Genomic DNA, 25,455 nt, shown 5'->3' on the forward strand with positions numbered 1-25,455 from the left:
ATGTATCTGATAGGAGACTAGGATCTAGAATTTATCAAACACATTTACAATTTAATAATAAAGGGACAAATAATTTTTAAATAGGTAAACTATCAGAATAGACATTGCTTTAAAATGTATAATAGCCACTAAACACATGACAGATGCTTGAAATCATGTCATTATAGAATGCAAATCAAAACCACAAGATACCATGTTAATCTACTAGATTGCTTATAATAATAAAAAAGACAATGAAAATATTGCCAACAATGTTGAGAAATTGGAACCTTGAACACTGTGGTAGGAATGTAAAATGGTAGGTAAAGAATGATGTTACAGTATGATTCAGTAATTCAAAACCCAGATATACACGTAAAAGAAAGGAAAACATATCCCTGCATAAAAACTTGAAGACTCATTCAATGCTACATTGTGTGGCATTATTCATAATAGCTAAAAAGTAGAAACAAACCAAATGCTCATCAATTGATTAACTTGTAGATAATAATCCATGATGTATAGTATGTTTTATCTGGAAAGAAAAAGAATAAATAGGCATATTATAGTATAAATGACTTAGTTTGTATTATATGACTCCATTTATATTGAAATGTCTAGAACTGGCAAATCTACATGAATAAAAAGTATATTAGGGGTTGTCTAAGGCTCAAAGGGTTGGAGGTAATTACTAATGGGTTTGCAATGACTTTGGGGGATGATAAAATATTCTCAAGTTAGTGTTTGAGAAAGTCTGTGAATCTACTAAAATTCATCTATTTATACACTTTAAAATAGATGCATCTTATGGTATGTGAATTATATGTCAACAAGGCTGTTAAAAAAGTAAGAGAAATTGCTATAGGAAAGCAACTTGTAAAAGAAATAGGATTAATAGCTTTTCATAAAGAACTATATATATGTTTGAAGAAATGCATGCCCTGGAAATGGTGGCGCATGCCTGTAATCCCAGTACTCAGCAAGCTGAGGCAGGAGGCTCACCACAGTTTGAAGCCAGCCTGGACTACATAGCAAGACCCTGTCTCCAACAACCCCTACCAAAAACAAACAAGCAAACAAAAAAGAAATGAAGGAATACATGCATATGTGTGTAAGCTTCTGTGTTTATGTATGAAGAGAAACATTCTGGAAGGCCATGCATGTAGCTTTTATTAGTGGTTACTTCTAGCGTGCAATTTGGCTTTAAAACGAGCTAAATGTGCTGCTGGGAGTGGGTCTCTGAACAGGTAGGTCCCTGGGGGTGTGACCTGGAAGGGCATTATTTCCTTCCTGGCTGCCATAGGTGAGCAGCTCTGTCAAACCCTTCCCCCATGCTGGTCTGCCTTAGGGCCAGTCAACTACAGTCTGAAATGTCTAAAAAACATGAGCCAAAATAAACCTGTCTTCTTTTAAGATGTGGGTGTCAGGGATTGTGTCTCAGCAATGAGCAAGTGACAGGGTAGGAAAGGAGAGCAAAGGGACAACTTCTTTTAACTTTAAAAACTTTGAGGTCATTTGAAAACGTATTCAAATGCATGTGCATTTCTTTAAAAATGGTGGGAAGAGAAAAGACAGATGTGGTGGAGGTGGACGCTTGTAATCCCAGCACTATGGGACTCTGAGGCAGATCACAAGTTCAACTCCCACTTGGGCAACTTTGTAAGACCTTGTCTAGAAATTAAAAACAATTTTTTCAAGGGCTAGGGATGCAGCTCAGTGCAAACATTCTAGTTCAATCCTCAGTATTTAAGAAAAATTATTTTTTAAAGGAAAAATCCGACTTGCATTTAATAAAGTTGACTTGGGTAGAGGTATGAAAGACAGGCAAACACACAAAACTGTGTTTCTAAATTTTGTCTTTGGTTTGGAACTTCTCAATAGAAATCACCATGCATTTGTTCCTTTCTAGAATTTGGACTTGACTTTTTCTACAGTGCCAGCATCCAGCACAGAGGCTTTCACAGTGCCTTAAAGGCTGTAGGCAGAAAAAAACTAAAGAGGCTCATCATCCTGACAATGTCTGGACACAGTTTGGGGTATCACAATGAGGCATGTGATTAGGGCATGGCCAACTGGCTGGAGAAGTGGGCGTAACCTATCAATTAGAAATTCAGGACTTAATGCAGAAAAATACTTCCAAACCCTGCATATGTAATCAATCAAAAAATGCTATCTTTAATTCTTCCGGCATGAAATCAAGCAGATTTTTATAGGACAGCTTAGATCTGACATCAGTCTTAAGAGTGAGGAATAGACAAGGTGGTGGCCATTAACCTTGTGGCCGCTGTCCTCTCTCTTCAGTGACTGTCAACCCGCATTGTGTACTTATCTTCCTAGTTTAGTTGGCCCACACTTACTCTACAGAGCATATTTCTTTTCCTACTTTTAGTAACTGTTAAACCTCACTACCTTTTGCACTACTTGACTGTTGGGAGCCGCGGCCGACACCGGTCGCCTTACTTGGCGGACGTAGGGCCTGTGGGTGGGAGCGGAGCCTGAGCTAGATTGCCCCTCCCATCGAGTGAGCCAAGTTGGCGTCTGCTTCCTGCCCCCTGATTGCCCTGGCGACGTAAGCAGCCCGCGCAATAAAATAGTCTGCCTAGCAACAACTGATGTTAGCCAATCAGCCCGCATCGCGCGCTTTGAACTGATTGGCCACTGTTACCCTATAAAAGTGAATGCCTCTCCCGCCACGAGAGGAAGCACAGAGAAAAGCACAGAGAGGGATAGAGAAAGTCCACCGGCGAGAAAGGGCTGGTGACAGAGCGGAGGCCTCGCGGGGCCCACGTGGAGACAAATAAAGGCAAGGTTGCACACCGCCAGACTTTGTCGTGTGTCTTTCCTGCCGGCCGGGAGCGACCCCGACATTTGGTGACCCGCACGGGGACTGATCAACCCCGAGACACGGCGGTGGTGTGCAACGCTCCAGAGTGGTGCTGCCGGACAGGTGAGTTGGGGATAAGCCTGGGCTCTGGGTGGCGCGCACCTACAGGGCTTTTAGACTCCCCTCAGGCTCACGCGTAGGTGACGGGTTCTTTAAGTCACACGCGGTGAGTAACAGCCCTTAGAGGTTGAGGATGGGTAATTTACCGAGCGCGGAGGCGCGGCCCTTGGTAAAGGCCCTTAAGAAGCTTTTAAAGGCTAGGGACCTCAGGGTAGGTCAAAAAACACTGGAACTATTCATAGCAGAGGTAGATAGGGTGGCTCCCTGGTTTTTACCCACAGGGCATTTAAACCTGCCGTCATGGGAGAAGTTAGGCGGGGACCTCGCCTCGGCGGAATTGGGAGGCGATATTTCGCCGGCTATTCGCCCCCTGTGGGAAATGATACATGCGTGCCTTGACTCCTATACCGAGTTGCGCCGCAAATTGTGTGCGTGCGCCGCTCGAAAAAAGCAGAGAGAGGAAAAAGGACCCCCGAGCGCTCTCTGGCGGGGAGGAGATAGAGAGCCATCCGCTCCGCCCTGGAGCTCTTCTCCAGAAGCGGCTCCCCGCCAAGAGGCCGCTACAGGGAACCCTCCCTTCTCTCAGCCGGCACAGGAAGTGACGCCCCGTTCCACTCTGTCGCGACCGCCGTCCTATGACGTTGCGCCGCGGGGCGGACGGTATTTTCATGGGCGGCTACTCTGCCGAGCAGGCTGAGAAAAACGCCGGTCGAGGAAACGGGGGCTGGGGATTTAGCTTAGCGGTATAAGCGCCTGCCTTGTAAGCAGGCAATCGCGAGTTCGATCCCTGGTACCGATTAAAAAAAAAAAAAAAAAAAAAAAAACGAAAAAGACCAAAAATAAAAAAAATAAAAAATAAAAAGGGGGAGTAAGCCAAGGCCTGCCTCCAAAGGCGCGGTTATCTATGGCATTATTCACATACAATTTTTTAAACTTAAACAGTGAAAATTGCTCCCCAGCTATGGCACATTGTACCCCATCCCCAAAAAATAAAGGATGGGTTAGATGGAAAAATGTCCTGACGGGACAATGGATGGGCCCGGATCCGGTAATCAGCTGGAACCGAGGCGCGGTTTGTGTTTTTCCGCAGGAACCGAGACGAGAACCACTGTGGGTCCCAGAGAGGTTGACGCGACAAGTCCCTCGACTGAAGATCAGGCCTGTTCCACCAGGGGCCAACTGCAGACCCAACAACAAGATGAGCCCTAAAAGAACTGCAGGACAATCCCTTTTTGGGGGCCTGGAACGGCTTGCTCCCCTATGTGCTACCCTTGTTAGGCCCTCTATGCTCCTTGTTCTTGCTCCTGCTTATAGGACCATGCTTGCTCCGATGGGTCACATCATTTATTAATGGGCGCCTTGCGGCGGCCCGGCGTCAAGTACGCCTGGTTGCCCATGCGGCCCTGGCAGCAGCCCGTGATGGGCACAATGACCCCCAGGCTTACGCATGGCTCGCTCGACTGGCCTACGACCGGGTCTTAGGTGTGGCGGGTCTTCCGCATTCCTTCCCTATTGACACCACACAGCAGGGTAGGTGAGTCAATGACGGGTAAGAGTGTGCCTCCCCAGCACGACTCGACCTAAGCCAGGCCCTACCCCATACTGCACGAAAGCCGCTGGATTACTAGAATCTGCCCAGATCTAGATGCCTCTCCGAGGGGATCACACGGAGGGGCATGAATGCATGCCTATGTGCATCCAGGTTCCGTCCAGTTCACTCCTGGCCCTGGAAAAAGGACGAGGGTCTCAAGGCCTTGGTGGACCCGGGGGCGGCCGACCAGGGTCCAAGCCAAGGGCCTACAGTGGGCCTCAACACAGGGCATAAGCCTCTGCACTCGATCCAGGGCGGGCTGCGATGCATACATTCATTCAAAGTAAATAAAATAGGGGGAGATGTTGGGAGCCGCGGCCGACACCGGTCGCCTTACTTGGCGGACGTAGGGCCTGTGGGTGGGAGCGGAGCCTGAGCTAGATTGCCCCTCCCATCGAGTGAGCCAAGTTGGCGCCTGCTTCCTGCCCCCTGATTGCCCTGGCGACGTAAGCAGCCCGCGCAATAAAATAGTCTGCCTAGCAACAACTGATGTTAGCCAATCAGCCCGCATCGCGCGCTTTGAACTGATTGGCCACTGTTACCCTATAAAAGTGAATGCCTCTCCCGCCACGAGAGGAAGCACAGAGAAAAGCACAGAGAGGGATAGAGAAAGTCCACCGGCGAGAAAGGGCTGGTGACAGAGCGGAGGCCTCGCGGGGCCCACGCGGAGACAAATAAAGGCAAGGTTGCACACCGCCAGACTTTGTCGTGTGTCTTTCCTGCCGGCCGGGAGCGACCCCGACACTTGACCAATTTTTTGTTCAGGCCAAGAACCTGGCTCTAGAAGGACTCCACAAGACCCCAGAACCTTGTTAACAACAACGGGGGTGGGGGGCACCATTGGCAGGGGTCAGGCTGCTAAACATCCTATAGTGTGGAGACAGCCTGACAACAAAGGGTTATTGGCTCCAAACCTCAGTGGCGCCAAAGTACAGAGAAGATACCCCAGGGCCTTAGAACCTTTAAGGAACTAGCTATGCGCAGGTGAGGTTTTCAGGATGGGGTTGAAAGGATTAGTTTTCTTGAGGGCATCAGAAAATCCAGAGGGAAATTTCAGGCATTCAAGGAGGGGAGCTAGAGGTGTCCTTGAGGACGAGATGCCCTGTGGCTGGGGATACAAAGGAGGGGAAGAGACAAAAAGAGGTTTTATTATTGTCACCATGAAAAGGATGATGACAAGGACTATAACAGGCAGTATAGATGAGGCTGGTCCTGTCCTCAAACCACAAGTCATTTATAGAGACATCGGGAGCCTCTGAACCTTGCCCCTGAGCTCCAGACTTATTTTCCAAATATTTATCCAGCACTTCCATCCAGGCTTCCAAAGGTTTCCTGAATTCAGCACTTTCAAAACTCAATTCAGGATCCCTCTAACTATCCCCACTTTGGTATCCTATTTCTGATGACAACAGCCTTGTCCTCCAAGGGACCCACACTAGCCTGCGTCTGGGTTCTACCCTTCCCCCCACCCTTCCTTCCTTCTGCCAAGAATCTGTTGCCTTTAGAAACCACTCCCTTCTTCACTGTCGATTTTGTCCTCCCTTCTCCGCCCACACGGAGTAGGGACGCGACCCAGACCTCCCTGTGGTTGCAAACACCACCGCAGGGCCTGCAGAACTCTTTCCAAGAGTGCTGGGGGAGGCAGGGTCTTCTTTTTTTTTTCCCCCAGAGTTCTGGGTATTATCCCTTGACACATTACTACCCAGAATAAGGCCTTCCTTTCCCAGCCGCCCTGGTAGCTGGCTGTGACCCTGTGACAAAGTTCTGGTGAATGAAGCCTAAGGGGAAGTACCTGGGATTCTGGGAGGGGCCCTGCAGTGGACACAGCGTGTGCTCCACCCAGATCTTGCTCAGCCCCGGGAGCAGCAGTGTGGGAGTCCATCTCCCTCCCACCTTTGCAGGCCTTGCTGCAAACGGCTCACATTCCGAGAGACACCTACTGCCTTCCTGTTTCAGTCTCCTCCACCCCCAGCTACAGGTAATAACTGGTGTGGGAGCATAACCCAACTGCTGATTTGATTTTTCCCCTTTTCCATTGTTCTCTTGCTAGTCTTCCTTAACAAATCAGTTGACCTCAAGCTCTTAGCCCCTCAGCGTCTGCTTTTTAGAGAAACTGATCTGAGACAGGAAACTGACCTGAGATTGCCCTTCCTCTCCCTTTCCTCCATCCTACTACCCAAAGTGTGGGTGTGATGGCCAGGGCTCTGGTAGCCACAGTGAACCCTGAGGACTGGGGCTGCGCCACAGAGCAGAAGAGGCTGACTCCTGGTTGACCTGGTGCTGTTAACACACTAATGCTAAAGTGTCCCCAAGTGACGTTCAACTCCTTCATGGCTTAAGAGTGAGACCTTATGTGCTTTCACCAGCACTTTTCAGACGTGAACTTGAAGTAGCCTATTAAACCAAGCTATTTCAAGATAGAAGTACAGATACTGTAGGAAGGAGACAAGGACAATGGTAATTTTAAAATTGTACTTTTAAAAAACTGCAGCTTCAGGACAAAGATACCCAAGGTAACTGAAAGGTTTCTGCCCTAGTATAAATTACTGGACATTATGGTAGTGGTCTAACATGGCAGAAGGTCAAAGCAAAAACACTCAGACAACCGCATCCTCCTCCTTCCCCTTCAGCCCTGATTACAACTTCCTCTTTCCTTTCCGGTGCGTGCCAAGAGAATTCCAATCAGTTCCTCACATGTCATCAAAGCCCACCCAAGCACTGCTTCCGGTCAGAGGTCATAAAACCTCCCGCCATATTTGTCTTTAGCAGGGGAGAATGCCCAGCCTCACCAGTGGAACGCTCCTCTCCACATCCTCAATAAAAGCTATTTTTTCTTTCCTTTTGCTTCTCTATTGCACTGGAAAACCCTAACAATAACAATTATTTTTTTCCTACCCTTAAAGAGTAGGCAGGAAGCAGAGTCATCAAGGGAAGAGGAAGGAGATATATATATATATCATACACTGTTTTTGTCTTGCTTTGGAACTGGCCAACTATGGACTGAAACCTCTAAAAACTGTGAGCCAAAATAAACCTTTCCTCCTTTAAATTGTGGGTGCTGGGGATCAGACACCTGTGATAGGAAAGTAACTAGGATATCCAACTGTTTTTTCCAAACAGCTCTTGGGCTGTGTCCTCCAGGAACATTTTCCTAATGGAAAAACTGAGACTTTGAGCTGCATCCACCGTGCCATGAATGGTCTCCGTATTTCCTGAGTACTGGGAGTTGATCTGTGCTCAAAGGGTCACGTTCATGCACTTCTTTCTCCTTTTCCTTCCCTCCCTCTACCCCTGCCTTTTTTTGGTACTGGGTAACTAACCTAAGGGCACTCTTTATTTAAACTACATCCTCAGTCCTTTTATAAATGTTTTGAGACAAGGTCTTGCTAAATTACCCGGGTGGGACTTGAACTTGTGATCTTCCTACCTTAGCTTCCTAAATAGCTGGGATTACAGGCGTGTGTCACTGTTTCCAGCCACACCATTTCTTTATGTATCTGCTTTAGGGCCATGAGCTCCAAAGCAAACAAAACAAAGCAAAACCCAAAACTTCTCCCAGGACAGTAGCTTGAGAAACAGTAGAGCATGCTTTCTTCACATGCCAAAACAGAACATCTGGGGCAGAAAGTATCAACAGCCAGGACTAAGGACACAGGCCCTCCTGAGCAAAATGCCAAGCATAGCATATGTTCACATTTTGAGCCTTCTGAATAAAGGCCTTGAGCTTCTGTTGGAAATTGTGGTGGCTTATGGAAAACAGGCTCAAACATTGAAAAGGGAAATCAGTTGGTCCTACTAATGAGCAAGACTGAATGAAGGAAATCTCTGAGAAAAGAGAGATAAGAGCCATCAAGAACTGTGACATCTGTTACATGACAGGAAAGAACAAAGAGGAACTCCTGCTGTTTAGGCACAGGTCATTACAAGGATCTGCTAAAACACCATTACAGTCTGCACTCCGACTCTATAAAAAGGACTGTGGGTGCAAAGAACTGGGTTCATATATGTATATGTCCTTTTTATTTTTTGAGACAGCATTTTGCTAAGTGATTAGGTTTTCAAGGTTGGGCTGGAACTTGTGATTCTCCTGTCTCACCTTCCAGAGTGCTGGGATTACAGGCCATGCCCAGCACTACACAGCACTACCCTTTCCTGTCGTCTTGATAACATCACCCTAACAGTGTTCATGATGGCACTGAGCTCCCATGCTGACAGAGGGTGGGAGGGACAATATGACAGTTCTGGCCAAGGAGCTGTAAGTGGAGATCGAGGCTCAGAGAAAGTTCTTTGCAAAGGAGTTTAGCTGATACATGCCTTTGCCCCGTTCTCTGTCTTCCCATCTTGATGGTGGTCACAATTCCTGGAGCTCCACGGGCTGGGAGCAAGCCGCTGTGTAAGCCTGCCACAGCCTAGGACAGAAGAGCTGGGACACTGGTGGCCTGCTGGGACTGCTGTGGACCTCTGCACTTGTAATGTGAGAAGATCATTTCCATGAGCCTAAGCCATTGCTACTGAGGGACTCACATATTTGTTATTTCTTCTGTAACTACTGAGACTAAGAAACAGTGCAACAAACAGAAGCAGTGCTCCTGGAGGCTGTGGATGTGGGCACAGGGGAAGGGAAACACCAAGCACGCATCCCTCAAGAAGCACATGGACAGCTCCTCTGCTCTTTCCCCTATATTTAGTGCTAAGTGGGGCATTATTTTCAGACCCACATAGGAAAAGCAACTTCCCTGAAACTGAATTTTCTTGACTTTACTTTTCGGTTTGAAAGCAGACACAAAGCTTCAGAAAAGTCTTACGGCTTTAAGTAAAAGATCAACCCAATCCCAAAGGTTCAGATGTGCAAGAAAGAAAAGGGAAATGCATGTGGAGATCAAAAAGATAAGTACTCAAGACCAGGAAGGAGAAAGGTTAGGGAAGGAATGGGCCCTTGGCTATTAGATGGGATGATCTAAGGCAGCTTCCAAGGATGCAGATGTCATTTTCCAGGAAGCAGGACACAGGGAGGGTGTGGGAGGCAGGAGGTTGGAGCCAGTGAGTTGGGCCCAAAGATGAAAGATTCTGTATCATCCAGAAAGGGCATCTCCATTCTACCTATAAACATGAAAATATCCAGCTTCTATCCTCAGGTTGTGTATATAAGATTTTCTTCTTGATCACATTTAAAATGATAAAAAGAATACCTAGTTCAACATAATAAAACACATTATTGGAAAGTAAAACAAGGAATGTAGAAAATGAAGGAGAATAATATAAATGAAACATAGTAGTAAATATACCAAATTTCCCTACACACAGAGAAGTCTACAGCTAGTTGTAAAAGCAAAAAAAAAAAAAAAAACCAACCAACCAAACAAACAAAAAAACCCAAAAACATATTAGTGGTTACTTAAAAATACTAAAAACTGCAACTACAGAGGCGGCCTAAAAGTCAGCAAATATCTAATACCATACAGATGTTTAGTAATATTTATGTTTAAAAACAGATGTTAGTGCTGGGCACAGAGATTGATACCAGTAATCCTAGCTCCTCGGGGGCCCAATGCAGGAGGATCACAAGTTCAAGGTCTCCCCGGGCAACTTAGTGAGACCCTACCACAAAACAGAAAATAAAAAGGTTGTAAGTTCAGTGGTTGGGCATTTGCCCAGAATTCATGAGCCCCTGGGTCCAATCCCCAGTGCTAGGAAAAGGAAAGATGTTAGCACATAAAACATGAAGAGTAAACAAAGGAAATACTAGAAAAATAATATAATTTATACGAGTGGCAAAAGCCACAACACTGAACTGATGTGCCCTAAAACACCCAGTAAAATGTTATTTTGGCTTTGTTTGCTAGTTTTGGAGGGTGGTTAAGAATGTTTCCTCCAGCTACAAAATTCTCTAACATTATAGAAAAAACAGCTGAAATATATATATATATATATACATACATATATATATATTCTGTTGTCTATATATATATACATACATATATATGTGCAATTGTGCAACATGCACAATTTTGTGATAATTTTAGCAATAGATCAAGGTTTAATTATATAGTCAACCTTTTAAAAAGCAGTCCTTTTGAATAACATTTGAGATGAGCTAAAGCATAAACAGAATACATAAGAATATTTATCTTAACCTTGAAGGGGACCTGCATTTATGAAAAACTAGGGAGAATCCTTGCCAGAGGAGTGGTGCTTTTATACATACATCAGCAAAGTGTGAGTCAATAAGATAGTTGACTATAGTACAAATCCTATTATAAAGATTTGTATTATTATCTGTTTCTTTTTTGTAAGAATTTTTTTGGTGTTGGGGGCTGGGGATTTAGCTCAGTGGCATAAGCGCCTGCCTTGCAAGCAGGCAGTCGTGAGTTCGATCCCTGGTACCGATAAAAATGAAAAAAGACAAAAAAAAAAAAAAAAAGAATTTTTTTGGTGTCTTTTACTCTGAGTAACCACTTTGAAAGTAACTATTGTTATTATTTGATTGTGATATTTTATGGCCAAAATTACATGGTCAAATGGCCAAAAATAATATATATATTTATATCTTATTTTCATATATGTAAAGAACTTGAAGATTGTCTTTAAAATGCTGCACACACACACACACACACACACACACACGCACACACACACAGGTTCCTTAAAACATAGGCTCGTAGAAACCACTGCTCTGGTTGACAACTAGGATCAACACCATTGTGATAGTCACTAGCTGCTGAATCCAAGACTTTGAAGACCTAAGACAGATAACCTTGGCGCCAGCATCCTCAGAGCTTACAAGCAAAGCCAGGAAGTGACTCTGGGATCATGTGTGTTTAACTGGAGAAGGTGGCCCGGGGCAGGTATCGCTCATCGTCACAGTAACGGGAAAGATGTTACAGTTTCAAAGGGTGCATGTAACAGGACCATGGAAGATGTGAGTTGCTGTCTACTGGAGGGGAAGTCGAACATACTACTCCAGCCCGGTCCTGTGGTAGCACAGACCTGATGAGATCACAGATCTCCCCTGGGAGTCTGTCAGCCAGACGACTTCTGTCTTTTTATCCACACAGGGCACCCAAGGGCTACCACACCTGAAGAAAGAGGTCATGGTGTCTCTGATTACTAGTTCATCCCACAAGAGGCAAAGGAAGAAAAGGCAGGAGGTAAATTTCCAGGGCCAGCTGTGAAGAGATGGCCATGTTGCTTCCAGCTGGATAACTTCAGACAACGCATGGAAGCTCTCTGAACCTTGGAACCCCTGCTTTTGAGAGGAGAATGTTGATAGCATCTCTCCTATGGAGGGTTTAGAACCATTAAACACATAAAAGGATCTGGTTTAAGATTGAGTTTGGCCTGCAATGAGCATAAAATAAATTTCATAGATTTTATTACACACAATAGTAAAAAAGTCACATATACCCACCAAGTTGAAATATTTGAGGATAAACAATTCTACATTAATACAGACACACAAAAATATTAGAAAATATATAGGCAACAACCTATAAGGAAAGAAAAAAACAGAATATATGTATCTGGGGATGACGGCACTATATGTAACCATGACAATAGGAAGAATTAGGAGACAACTGTCCCTGTTCCACTAAGGGGTGAGTGACGGTAAACAGGACGGGTGCTTCACCCTCTAGGGTGACCAAGGGTCCCACATGAAGAGGTACTTGGATGAACTGTGCTGCTGCTGAGCAAGAACAGGCTTCCTGTCCTTCTCACTCCCCAGGGAGAAGCCCAGAGCTCACAGAGGATCCGGGCTTCCAGCTGGGGACCTGGAAGTTGGGTCTTCAGACCCAACTGATCACCCAAGTGCAGCTTTTAGGTAGAACGTTATGTCCGCAGAGCTGGGTATGATGGTGCATGGCTGCAATCCCAGACCTCAGGAGGCTGACACAGAAGGTTGCATGTTCAAAGGCAGCCCAAGGGGCTGGATATTTAGCTCAGCGGCATAAGCGCTTGCCTTGCAAGCAGGCAGTCGTGAGTTCGATCCCCGGTACCGATAAAAAGGAAAAAGACAAAAAAAAAAAAAAAAAAAAAAGGCAGCCCGAGCCACACAGCAGTCACACCCTTAAACCATCACAGTATTCTCAAAACAGACAGTATGAGCTTTCCCATGAAATTTCACAAGATGGCTCTCAAGAGGTCTGGCCCTCTTACCCACCTTGAGTGAATACAAACCCTCCTCAGCTCTTCCCTCCATCCTTTATTTCCCAGGACTCTGTGTTGGCTGCTCCTCAGCTAGAATTCTAAAATACAGCTGCCACTGTTCACATGCAACAGTACATCAATGTGCTTTAAAAACTACAGCTATGACTGGAAATGTGGAGCAGCTGGAAAAATACTGAATAAAACTTGCATTCTGTAGGATCTGGATAGGAAAAGATTTTCTAAACACAAAGATAATAGAAAAGATTTTCTGAACCCAAAGGTAATGGAGGAAAGTACAAGAAACAGACTGAAAAGTGAAAATAAATATAAATGAGAAAATTTCTCTTTCTGAATGATAAATAACAGATACTGAGCAGAAAATAAAGGACAAAAAGCATGACACTAACTTTTAGCCTTTGGATAAGGGGCTAAAATCCTTCAAATACAGAGCACACACAGACATTAATACACCATCCCTATACTTCCTATAGAAAAATGGGGAACGATTTAACTAGTTGAGGGCCAGGGATTTAACTCAGCTGCGCAAACACCTGCCTGGCAAGTGTAGGGTTGTGAGTTTGAAACCCGGTACCAAAAAAAAAAATTAGCTGATTCAGAGATGATCTTTTAAAAATAGGTATTTAGAGACTTCCAGAAGAACATAGTGGATAGATAGCAGCAGCTACGGAGGCTCTCTGAGATATCCTGCTTAAAATCCAGGAATGGTGTGGTACAAGGAGTCCTAAGCAAGGGGAGATACACCCTGCCGACCCAGGAATGAACTAAGCCAAGAGAAATCAACTGGAAATGCAATCCCGGTGCTATAACAGGAACAGATAAAATCTCAGCGTGGAAGCTAGAACCCACGCCACTGGAAGCCGTGATTTGAATTTCCTGCTGCTTCTACTGCATCCAAATCTGCAGGGCAGGGAGAGAGACGCGCGAAAGCTATCAGAGCAGGAATCTGCAAATGGAGTTGAAAGCGGGACTAGCAGGGAGCCCTACATCGACTTGCAGTGAGTGAGCAGAACGGGGACCCTTTCATAGAGTAGGAGGCTCCAGCAAAGGACATACTGGGACCGGGCAGACTTGCCGGAATAGGGCGCTGCAGTGATGTTAGTCGCATATTCCTCTCTCAAGTGGGATTGGTGGGGAGTGCCTGGTCTGTGTGATGCCTCTGACTAAAACCCAGTAGGCTAGCCCAAACCAGGTCCCAGCGCCTGGAGGTGCACCCTAGCAGTGAAGCCTTCGGTAGGTTGACTTGGAGGGGCGGGCCCAGCAGAGGCTGCCCAGGTCTGTGTCTTCCTAGTACACTGCAGTGGGCGGGAACACCTAGCTGGTGCAATTCAAACAAACTGTAACCGGAAAAAAAAAAATTGGGCCTCCTACATTCACTTGTATGGAAGGAACAAAAAGTATGGGAAGAGGAAGCAACAAGAAAGGGTCCTCAGTTCCCAATCCTGAGAACACTGATCCAGGAAAGGGAAACGCAAAGGAAGACAGAAAACATGCAATATCAGACACAGCACCAATAGACATAAAGTGATATCTCCAGAGCCTCATAGGCGAGTTTAAAAATGAAATATTTAACAAAATAAAGCAAGATATAAGCAAAATAGTTAGAGAAATGCTAAGCACTGCCCAAGAAAAAACAGATGGTGGAATGGAAGAAGAGAAAAAAGGGGGAGAAAATAGAGAAAACATAGAATACATGAAGCAGGTTCAAAGAGATTACCAGGAAACTAAAAACTCTATCAAAAGCTGGCATAACAGCTTGAAAGAAACTGAGGATAGAGTATCTGAATTGGAGGGCAGATTTGTAATATGGGAGCATGAAATGAAAAACTTCTTAAAAATAACAAGAAAACAAACAGCAATAATACAAAGGCTAGAAGATTATAAGAGGATCTATAACTTAAGAATTAAAAACATAAAAGAAGACGTTGGGACACAAACAAATGGACTACAAAAGCTATTCACAGAAATAATCCAAGATAATTTCCCTAATTTAGCAAAAGGTAAACATACTCAGATGTATGAGGCATACAGAACCCCAGCCACCTACAACCCAAACAGAGCTACACCCAGGCATATAATAATCAAAATTCCAGAAATCCAATATAAGAACAGAATACTAAAAGCCATCAGCGACAAGAAACGGATCACTTACAAGGGAAAACCCATCAGAATTACAGCAGACTTCTCGGCACAAACCATCAAATCACAAAGAGCGTGAGGAGAAATAATTCAAACTTTGAAAGATAACAACCTCCAGCCAAGATTGATACATCCTGTACAACTGTCCCTAGAAATTGATGGAAAAACAAGGTGCTTCCAGGATAAAGAGGAACTAGGGGAATTTGCAACCACCAATTCAACTCTACAGAGAATATTGCAGGATATTCTAAAAAAGGAAAATACCAAGACTTCAGAAATAGTGGCAGAGAGGCCACAATGAATGGAGCAGAAAGCAAAATGAAGAAGACAAACTGACAACAAATGACAGAAAAAGAGCTCAACAGAAATGAGGCAGAGAAGATTGGATGGTAGGAACAGCTATTTTGGAAAAAAAACATCATAATAGTGCTGATTAGTATCATCTTGCTTTGAAGTCCCATCAAGCTTTTATTCTTCTGTCTCCATTGGTCTTAACAGGTTGTATCTTATTGGATTTTATTATATGTGATAATATAAGCAAAAACTTTTATAGACAAGGAGATTATACAGAAACCATTGTTCATTTTCTGATAGTTGGTTCTGAATACCCTGTAATACTGTCATTCTCTTGAATGGTTTTACATCGTCTTGATATGTTTGGTGCTACAGTATACAAAGTTATACCCAAATATTTCAAGGAAAGAGACTCTATGGAAACTACTTTTATGTCAGGATATCTTGTGGTGAAACACTATTTTGCTTAAATGGTTATGCTTTGACCTGCACTGTTTTGTTTTTATGCCCTCTTTTATCTCAGTCTCCTTTTTTGTAATTATTTACTTTTTTATTTTTATCATTTTAATTAAGGGAAAAATAAAAAATAGCAGGCTACATTATAGTAACCCACTTTGATTTCCTATTAACTTGATTTGAAACCCTGTATAGCCCTCACCATCTTGCTTTGACTGATTTTCCCCTATTCTGCTTTGCTTGATAGTACCAAGTTCGAAAGTATAGGCAAAACTGTGAAGACAATAAGATTCATTATGATGCCCATTCCAGTTGACTATTATCTTCTTTTAAAGTCCTGTAATGTCTCCAATGTTTTGGTTTTATTCTTTACTGTTTTGTTCAATTTTATTATAACTGATGATATAGGCAATTCTTTTTAAGATAGTAAGAGGCAGTATGGTAACCATTGTTGATCACCTAGTATTTTGTTTTTACATTATCTATTATGTCCATCCTTTTGATTTGACTGACTCTGTTCTGCTATGTCACATTTGGTTTTTACTCTCTTCAAAAAAAAGTAATAAGAACTGTGGGAGTAATAAAACCCAAAATGTGTAATTGTCATTGTACAAAAGAAAGGAAAAGAAAGTGCTCTAAAGAAAATAACTGCAGATATATTTAAGTGTATAAGATAGATAACCATATTACTGAGTTTTGTTGGATCATTGAACAAAACTGTTTCCAGTTTCACTGTTTGAATGTCCACTTTATATGCTTTAATTTTATATAAAATTTATATTAAATTTATATAATTTAATTTTGTAACTTGAACAACTATTTCTAAGATAACAATATGTAATCTATTAACTAGTGATTTCCTACTGTTTATTTTTTCTGAAATTCTGTATAACTTGTACCCTTTTTCTGTTTTTTTCCTTTTTCTCCTTAAATAAAAAAATAGGTATTTAAAGTACCATTAGTAAATATTTAAAAAATAGTCAATTTTGGTATAAAGAAATTTTGCTTCATTTGTACTTAATGACAACCATATGCCCATCTGTTAATGGTAGTATGGAAAATAATAACATACACAACACATTGTAATGATCTGCAGGATGCATCTTTTCCCAACAGTTTAATATCTCCCAAATTGAGACGCATCTTACATTGCTAGTGTGTTAGAATGTAACTGGCGGTTTTTCTTTCCCAATGGCATGGTAAAATAGCGCTTTAGGTTCCATATAATATGATACACTGGAATAACAAGTGATTTTTGTTGGATGGCAGAATTATGGGTAACTTTCTACATTTTTACACTTGCCCACATCTGCTATGGTTTTGTCTCCTATGAAACTCATTGTGGAGTTCGTGAGGTATGAAGAGCGTGTAAATCATCTGAGTCTGCTGCTTAGAGAGGTGTTTGGGAGGAGGTCAGGATTAGATAAAATCAGGGTGGGGTCTTGTGACTGAATTCTGGTGGCTTTATGAGAGACCTAGGGACACAGACACATTTGCTTGTCTCTCACTACATGACCCTCTGCTCCCAGGAAAAATTCCACCAGCAGGAGGCCATCACCAGATAGGGACCTTGACCTTGAACCAGAAATGTGAACCAGAACAAAAACCTCTTTTCTTTATAATTTTTTCCAGTCTATGTGATGAGGTCATTAGCACTAGAAAAAGAACTAAAACATCAACTAGTCTTCTAAATGAATATGTATTTCTTTTTATCATCAAACCCTAAACAAACTAAGTTTTAAGTCTGTCACTTTAGAGCTGTTGGTGTTATGCAAGATATTTATATCTTCTATATCTCAGTTTCCATATTTGTAAGAAGAAATTACGGACTTCCCTGCATCCTCATAAGGTTTGCACAAAGACTTGGCAAAATGTAAAGTGTCACTTGGGGTGTGATTTAAATCTTGACACCTGTGAAACATCTATTAGCATTGCTGGGATGTTTTTTACTTTTTTCCTGAATGGCTATTCATCCTGGCTATTGGTTTATAACTTGATAAAGTAAAATAGTGATTCCCAGTTTTTTATTGCATGGGCCTCCTATAATTTGATTTCAAAAGCTCTCTGCTTAGCCTTGCTTCCACATGGAGAAAACGGATTCCTCCAAACAATAGCCAGTTCAGTGCTACCCAGATGCCACACAGAGCTGGCCACACCACACACCTGCCTGCTCAGCGCTGAGCCCCTGAGAATCTCACAGGGCAGTGTTATCCAACTGCTTATCATGAACCACACCCAGGGACAAATGGGCACCAGCAGAATTGTTTTTAACTAAAAGGAATAAAACTCTTGTTGAAAATCTGCACATAGACCTTGATTGGTAATTGCAAGGCAGGACTGAGCATCATGTCTGAGCTTCTCAGATGCTCGTGCGCTGTGATCATCTTATCAGCCCAATTCTAGCACATCCCTGCATCTGGATAATACTTTGTTAACTTGCCTCTTGGTATCCTTGACTTTTGGCTGGCAAGGAAGCTAGTGGCTAATGTGCAATCTCGTTTCCACACCAGCCTGGACATTTGTCTTACGTTGGAAAGCACAGAGGGGCTTGACCTTGTTAGCAACACCAAAGCCCAGAAGCTGGAGGCTGGAGGGCTGTTATCCTGTGGTGTTTCCACCTGTCAGCTAATGTGAATAATGTTGCTAAGAACATGGGTGTACACATAGCTGCTGAAATAACTAATGAAGAACAGTAAGTGCTGTTATAATAGCAAGGAGTAAAATAATTCAAAAAGGAAATGTTAAGAATGAGGAAGTAAAAATAAGCCCACACATATAATGCTTTGTTCTTTTTAATGTGTATCGCTTTATGCAAGCTCATTGCCCCACAAAGGAACCCCAGAAAGAGGGAAGGCTTAAGAGACGTCTCGGGGGTTGGGGGCGGGCAGGACTAGTGATTAACCAACAACTACAGTGTGCCAGATTCTACTCCTTGAAGGAAAGGACTCAAAAGGATTAAGAAACTTGCCCAAGTGACTGAGGTAGTAGGACCCAATGTTCCAACTAAGACTCTGTGGCCACGTCTTGTACTTCACTTGCTACATTATCGTATTTGCAGCTTAAAAGCCTGTGTTCCTAAATGACCACCAGCCCATGGCCTTCCCAATTCCCAGTACTCCGATGGTCACCAGTCCATACACAGACCCTTGCTCTTCCCTACTTCCACATCCACAGAGAGCATCAAGAAGTGGTTCGTAGTGGGGAGAATTTAGTCCCCCCAATTTTCCATCAAAACTAGTGCAAATATAACTTAGTAAAAAAAATAAAAGCTTGTACTCACTAAGCAAAACACAGCAGACTCAAGGTAAGTACCAAGATAATGTCTCCTAATCAGTCTGAACCACCTGAGCCTCTATTCTAGAGCTGTCTGCTGAGACGTGGGAGGTGACAGGAGGAGGGATTTTTGAAACACCCCTTGGAGAGTCCAGCAGGGACTGTGCTTGGGGTGGGAACCATGGGGACACTCCTCCTCTATTATCTCCTGCAGGGCCCAGGGCTTCTCATCACTGAGACTACTCTTGAGATTTTCTTGCCAGAGACCCAGTTACTGTGTGATACTGTGGCCCACTGCTGGGCATGGACACCAGCCTGGGATGCGGGTTGTGAGTGGGGTCATTCTGTACAGAGCACTTCAGATAAAGCCCACCTGTTCCCAATCACGGCGGGTCTCTCGCTGCCCCTCCCCCTGGCCAGCTGAAGCCCTGGCTTCTTCAGAGAGGAATCTAGCCTGGGGATGGCCCTTCCTGCCTGCTGCATCCTCCCCACAGATGGTGTACATAACATGGGGATGCGTGGGAGCCTCACCCCTCCTTGTCACTGCCAAGCCCTTCTCAGAAGCGCAGGAGCCCCAGCTATGGAGCACCCGGCACACACCCTGTGCTGCTGCCAAAGGCTGAGCGCTTCTGCGGCTTCTCTTGCTCTGGCGGCTGCAAGCCATTTGCCTTCTCTGTGTATAAACTTCCATTCCATCGCCACCCAGACTCCATCCTAAGCATTTCTGGCACGTCTCTACCCTCCAACCACTAGATTAAGCTTCCAAGGTGAACGGCCTTCAGGGATGTAGTGCAAACATACACACACCACTGTTTCCTTTCTGGAGCGCAGAGGCATAACTGAAGGTAATGAGGTGGTATCTTTGCTCAAAATTCTCAGTGGCTCCTGCTGCCTCCTGGTAAGTTCTGCTTCCTTAGTCTGGAAGTAAAGGTCCTCCTCTCTCCCCTTAGCCAGCAGACCTTTCTAGCTTGTCTTCCTTCTGCTGCTCCTTGTAGCAGAAAATCCTGCCTGTCAGTATACTTGATTGTTAGTAGCCCAGGTAATAGTTACAGTTCCGGTTGCTCCTGTCTCTTAGAAACGGCTGGCCACTGTGATGTAGAGCTGGTCATTATGCTGCACACTGTATAAACCAGTTCCCAATTGACAAGCCATTCTGTCTCTATATCTCCTGCTTGCTTATCCCATATAAGCCGTAGACCACCAGAGATCAGAGCCTGATATTCTGGGACTGATCCTGATCAGTGCCCAACAAGATAAATAAATCTGCCTCGAAATCCTGGGTCTCATATCCGTGTTTCTGCCTGCAGTTGCACACCGAGATCAGCCAGCCCATGGAATCCCACAAGCAATTCTCTCCTAACGCAGAATGTGCGTTAGCTTTAGATCCCAAACCCAAGTCGTGGTAAACACTAACTTGTTCAGCCCAAAGGTTGCTTCTTTTCCCCTGGTTCTTCTGAGCAGCAAACATTTTTTCACCCTTCACAGCCTCATTCACACTTTTGCGTTCTTACTGAAATTCTATCTGATTTTCTCTGCAAATATAAAGTCAGGGACAGAGGTTTGTTTTTAAATTGGGATTTTCCAGGGCCAGGAATTTAGCTCAGTGGCTTAAGCGCCTGCCTGGCAAGCAGGAGATTGAGTTGGATCCCTGGTATGAATAAATAAATAAATAAATAAATAAATAAATAAATAAATAGGGGTTTTCCCTCTGACCAGCGACTGGGCATAGTCCTTCATAAACGCCCATAGATTCCTGTTACTATAAACTTTCTCCAGAGTTCATGAACTCAGCCCTGTATCCATAACTAGACCGAAAATCCTTAGAGCAGAGCTTTTCCAATTTAAAGATCACTCAAATCCCCTGGAGTGGTGAAAACGAACATCTACGGAAATCTGGGGAGGGGCCTCCTTACACCGCCTAAGGAGCTCACAGGTGCTCAGCCCATGGTCCACGGTTAGGACAGCAGCAAGCACTAACACCTGTTGATCAGGCAGCAGACAGGGCGGGCAGGGTGTCCCGTGGATGAACCGAAGGCTGACAGGCTTGCTGCTGCCCAGCCGGAAAAGTAGAGGCCACTTACCTATGGTGGACACGACAGTACCCACGAAGTAGAAGGCGCCAGTGAAGTCCCAGCGCGGGCGGACGTTGTCCATGCGGATTCCAGCCCTGGTGGCTTCCTCATAGTGGCGGAGGAAGCCGCGCAGCTCTTCGCGGCTCAGGTTGTGGCTGCGGCTGAAGTTGGCCAGGCGCTCCTCCCAGCGCTGCTTGGCCTGGCGTTCGTGCGCCAGCTCCAGCGCCGAGAAGACCGCGGCGCCGCCCAAGAGGTAGAGCAGGATGAGCGCGGCGAGCAGCAGGAAGCGCGCGTTGTCCTCGTTCAAGTGGCCTGGGGTGCAGCTGCAACCTCGGCCGGCCATGGCCCGGCCCCGAGGCCAGATCCTCACGGGACGGCGGTGGGCTCCGGTGGACTCGCGCCCACGCCCAGGGGAGGGTGCTCAGCCGGCTCCTGGACGCCCCACGGCCGGCTCGCCCATGACCGCCACAAGCTCCCCCGGGCCGCGACGGTCCCTGGGTTGCCGCCTCTGCCCCTCTCGCCGCCCCAGCTCCCCACGTCTGCCTAGCCTCCTGGTTTCGTATCCGCTTTGTCGCCGCCGCCACCACCAATCCCCCCTCCCGCCCCGAAGTTCTCCTTAACACTGAAGATGTGAGCGTCAGGGCGCAGTGCTGCTTCTGCTCCGCAGAGAGGGTGCGCGAGCTCAGATTGGGGAGGGGGCGTGGCGCCTCGTCTCCACTGACTCTGGCCGATTTAACTTCCTGGGCAGCGAAGGTCGAGGGGGAGGGGTCCCCAGAAGTCGGTGGGTAAGCGGAGCCCAGTGGCCTCGGTCTCCGGCCATCGCTTCTTAAACCGCAATGGCTAGGACGCGGGGGTGTCCGCTCGCTACGGAGTTTCCTCCCCACATGGATCCGCGGCGGTGCGTCCTAGTGGCGACGTCGCCTGGAATCAAGGGTCTCTCGAGTCACCATCCGGAGTGCGGGGGCTTAGCAGCAGCAGCGGGTCCGGAGCTAGCGCAGGATCGAGGTACCGCGCTGAGCTGAGCTGCGCTGGTCTCGGACCTTCTGCCCGGCGCCCACGCTGCGAGACATCCAGCAGCAGCAGACCGGCTGGGGAGAGACCAGAAAGGAAGGGTGGCACAGGGGAGCAAAGGAAGTTAGGCGCAGCTCCCCGGGAACTCTCCCTCCCCTTGCCCGGGCCAGCGCGCCCTTGGCCTCGGAGTCCTGTGCGGGAGTGTCCCCTGTCCCCACGGGTCGGCTCTGCCAACCCAGCTCCAGAGAGCACCCAAGGACAGCGGCCTGGCGACCGCGACCCCTGAGGGCCCCATCGCTTCCACCCAGCTTGGCTGCCTGAGGTTCCTTGGGTTTTTCGCGCGGCGGGGGCTGTGCACAGAGTGCGCTCCCTACCCTGCGCAGACCACCCACAGTAAACCCGGCGCGCCCTCCCAGGGACCCACCTCTCAGTGTCACTTGTGCTCCAGTCTCATCTCGCGGGGAGCACTCCACTGTGCTCTGGCAGGAGTACCCCGTGGCCCCCTCCTCGCTTGGCAAGGCTGGGTCGGGCTAGGCTCTGCCGGGCCCTGCCAAATGGGGCGGGGAGTGGAGGTCTGCGCGCTCCGACGCTGCAACAGGTGGAACCGCGCTGCTGCCAGCCGCAGCGACCCCACCCCGTCACCTGCTTCCCGAGCGCTCGGCCGCCTCCGCCGTTGGTGTCCCCAGCAGATCCCTAGCGCTCAACAGGCCAACCTCTGAGCGGCGAAGCTCTCACCCCGGTGCGCATATCCCGGGAGTGGGTGTTGAGGAGGCGGGTCGGAAGCTTAGCCGGCCTGCGTGGGCCCCTGCGGCGCCAGGAGAGGGCGCTCTGTCCCCTTTAGCCACCTCTCGCCCCCACGATGTACCCAGCCGCACACTGCCCCTCCAGATGACCCGCTTTAGGTATCAGGGAAAAGAAAATGGATGTGCAAAGAAATGGATATGTGGGCATCTGAGAGCTACGTGCAATTTCCTGGCATCCCGAGAGAGTGATCCCAGTAGATCCACCCACCCACGACACTCATCAGGAACACAGATCGAAGAGCTCTGAGTCCAGCTTAGTGATTTTGATGGCATACAGCTCTGGCGAGCGTTTCATCAAAAGCCTGGGTACTGCAAGGAGTCCTCTAGCTCCAATACTTTCGGACATCCTTATTTTACCTAGCCTATTGGAGGTGAGCTTTGGTATAATAGCGATATAGGAGAATGTCCATACCCAGGGTCAGTACTGCAGGGTTATTTTGTCATATTTTATTATGAAAAATTCAAATATACCCAGAAGTTAGACAAATTTTACAGTGATCCCCACATACCCACTACTTCGATTCTACAATTAACATTGCACTATTCTGTACTTAATCTCTATCTGTTCTCTTTTTCATCCATCAAAACATTCAGTTAGGTTGCATTTCAACAAGTTAAAGACACCTGTCCGGGCTGCTCTGGAGGATGAGACGGTAGGATTCCCACCCCACCTGGGAATTGAACCTGAAGCCAGAACACGGACTGAGCTACATCCCTAGCTGTGTGTGTGTGTGTGTGTGTGTGTGTGTGTGTGTGTGTGTGTGTCTTGAGACAGAGTCACACTAAGAGTTAAAATGTCTATGCTGCATTTGAATTTGTTATCTGTTATCTTGCCTCAGCCTCCCAGAGTGCTGGGTTACAAGTGTGTGCTCTCAAAACCGAAGCATTACAAGTTTAAAGGCAGCCTGGGCAATTTAGCAAGGCATTGTTTCAAAACAGAATTTTAAAAGGAGATGTAAGCTCTATAGTAGAGTTCTTGCCAAGCATGCTCAAAGCCCTGGTTCCAATCTGCAATTTAGGGGGAAAAAAAAGTTGTAGCTTTGACATTTTCCTTTCCATCCCCATTACTTCTAACATCTAAAGTTCACTATCTATGGATTGTTTTCTTTTGGAGTATAATTATTTACATTATTGCATACAATGAAATGCACGCATATTAAGTATATCTACCTAATGGTAGATCAGTTTGATAAGTGTACATCTTGGAAATCAAACGCTAATATAGCCAAGCCAAAAGCTAATTTTAGCCAACCAAATATCACCAACAGATCAGAATTCTGCAAGTCACTTTCCAGCAAATCTCCGCCTACATACCCCCCAGAAGAAAACACTCTCCTGAGTTTTTTCTCTAATTTTGCCTTTATAGAACTGTTTTTAAATCTCCAAAATAATGACAATCATGAGGTGTCTTGTGTAAAGCATTTTTAAAAGTTTATCCACATTATATGTCTTAGTCTTGCTTTTATAGTCAATTTTTGTTTGAATATACTATTGTTTTACTCACTTGCCTATTGATAGAAACTAAGAGTATTAGAAATTTTGGTCAGCATAAATAAAATGGTTAGGAACATTCTTGTGTTTATCTCTTGGCTCAATACTTACAGGTGGAATTGCTGGCACACAGGGTAATTATGTACCTAGATTTTTAAGAAACTGCCTGGCATTTTTTTCCCAGAATATCTGTACTAATCAATAATATGTAATAGTTCCAGATGCCATGGTCTTCTGTATCAGTCATTTTAATTCTAAATACAGTGTGTTCTGATGAATACGTAGGATTACTTCATTGGGGTTTTAATTTGCATTTCCCTGATATGTTTGTTGGTCACTTATATATCTTTTTTGTAATATTTCTCTGTTGAAATATTTTACTCATTTAAAAACCTGGTGCCTGTCATTGAGTTTTAGGAATTCTTTATGTATGTAGGATACTGTTCCTCAGATATATATCTTACTATTTTCTACCTCTGGCTTGATTATTTTCTTAAATATATTTTCTGACAGAAGCTTTAAATTTTGGGAAGCCAAATATGTTAATTTTCTATGTTTGGTGGCCTTTGTGTACTACTAAGAAATCATTACCTCCCCTCAAGGTTGTATAGGTTTTCTGTCCTCTTCCAGGTTTCACATTTGAGTCTTTTGCCCATTTTAAAGTTTGTGTCTATGTGATGTCATTATAGGGAATTAAGTTAGATAGAAATATTATAGGCAGTCAGATCGGGCTAGGCCAGTGCAGGAACCAGTGCAGAAGACCAGATTCTATTTTGTAATTGTGGGGGAAACAGGCATCTCTTGCTGTGGGCCAGATCTCAAGACAAAAGATGGAATGAATGTACCCACATACTTCCTAAGGATAATCATCAGGGATTGATATTCTAAATGGATCTCCATCACCTTGAGGAAGCCAGAAGGAGCCACTAACCTAACCCCCTACAGGCAAAGGCCCTGTTTTGTATCCATGCCCACTTGCTCTATGGCTAGCTTCCTTATTTGATCCTAATCAATTTTACCTGAGCAATTACGCTCATAATCTTATTGGTTGCCCATAGTTTTGTCCCACCTCATGCTTATCTTTAAATTTCCCATTTTTCCCCACCTTGGACCTCAAGGGGATTTACTCTGTAAAAATCCCTAGAAGAGGCAGGGTCTTTGGCAACACATATGGGACCCCTTTTCTCTCTCTCTCTGACAGCTTACTTTCCATCAATAAATATACTCCGCTTGTAACCT

General features: G+C 45.3%; 1 protein-coding gene across 1 annotated transcript in view; it reads right to left on the reverse strand.

The window, feature by feature from the left end:
* The window catches only part of Kcnk13 (potassium two pore domain channel subfamily K member 13), a 143,200-nt gene extending 120,505 nt beyond the window's left edge, over window positions 1-22,695 (reverse strand). Inside the window, exons 1-2 of the mRNA XM_003472472.5 lie at window positions 22,347-22,695; window positions 20,921-21,999 (exon numbers count right to left, since the gene is read on the reverse strand). Coding sequence (XP_003472520.1) covers window positions 20,921-21,254 — 334 coding nt within the window. The 5' untranslated portion in view covers window positions 21,255-21,999; window positions 22,347-22,695. The remainder of the gene's footprint in view (window positions 1-20,920; window positions 22,000-22,346) is intronic.
* Window positions 22,696-25,455: the final 2,760 nt, after the last annotated feature.

This window comes from Cavia porcellus, unplaced genomic scaffold, assembly GCF_034190915.1.
Source record: "Cavia porcellus strain 051 isolate PalLab524CR breed Dunkin Hartley unplaced genomic scaffold, mCavPor4.1 scaffold_31, whole genome shotgun sequence".
NCBI lineage: Eukaryota > Metazoa > Chordata > Mammalia > Rodentia > Caviidae > Cavia > Cavia porcellus.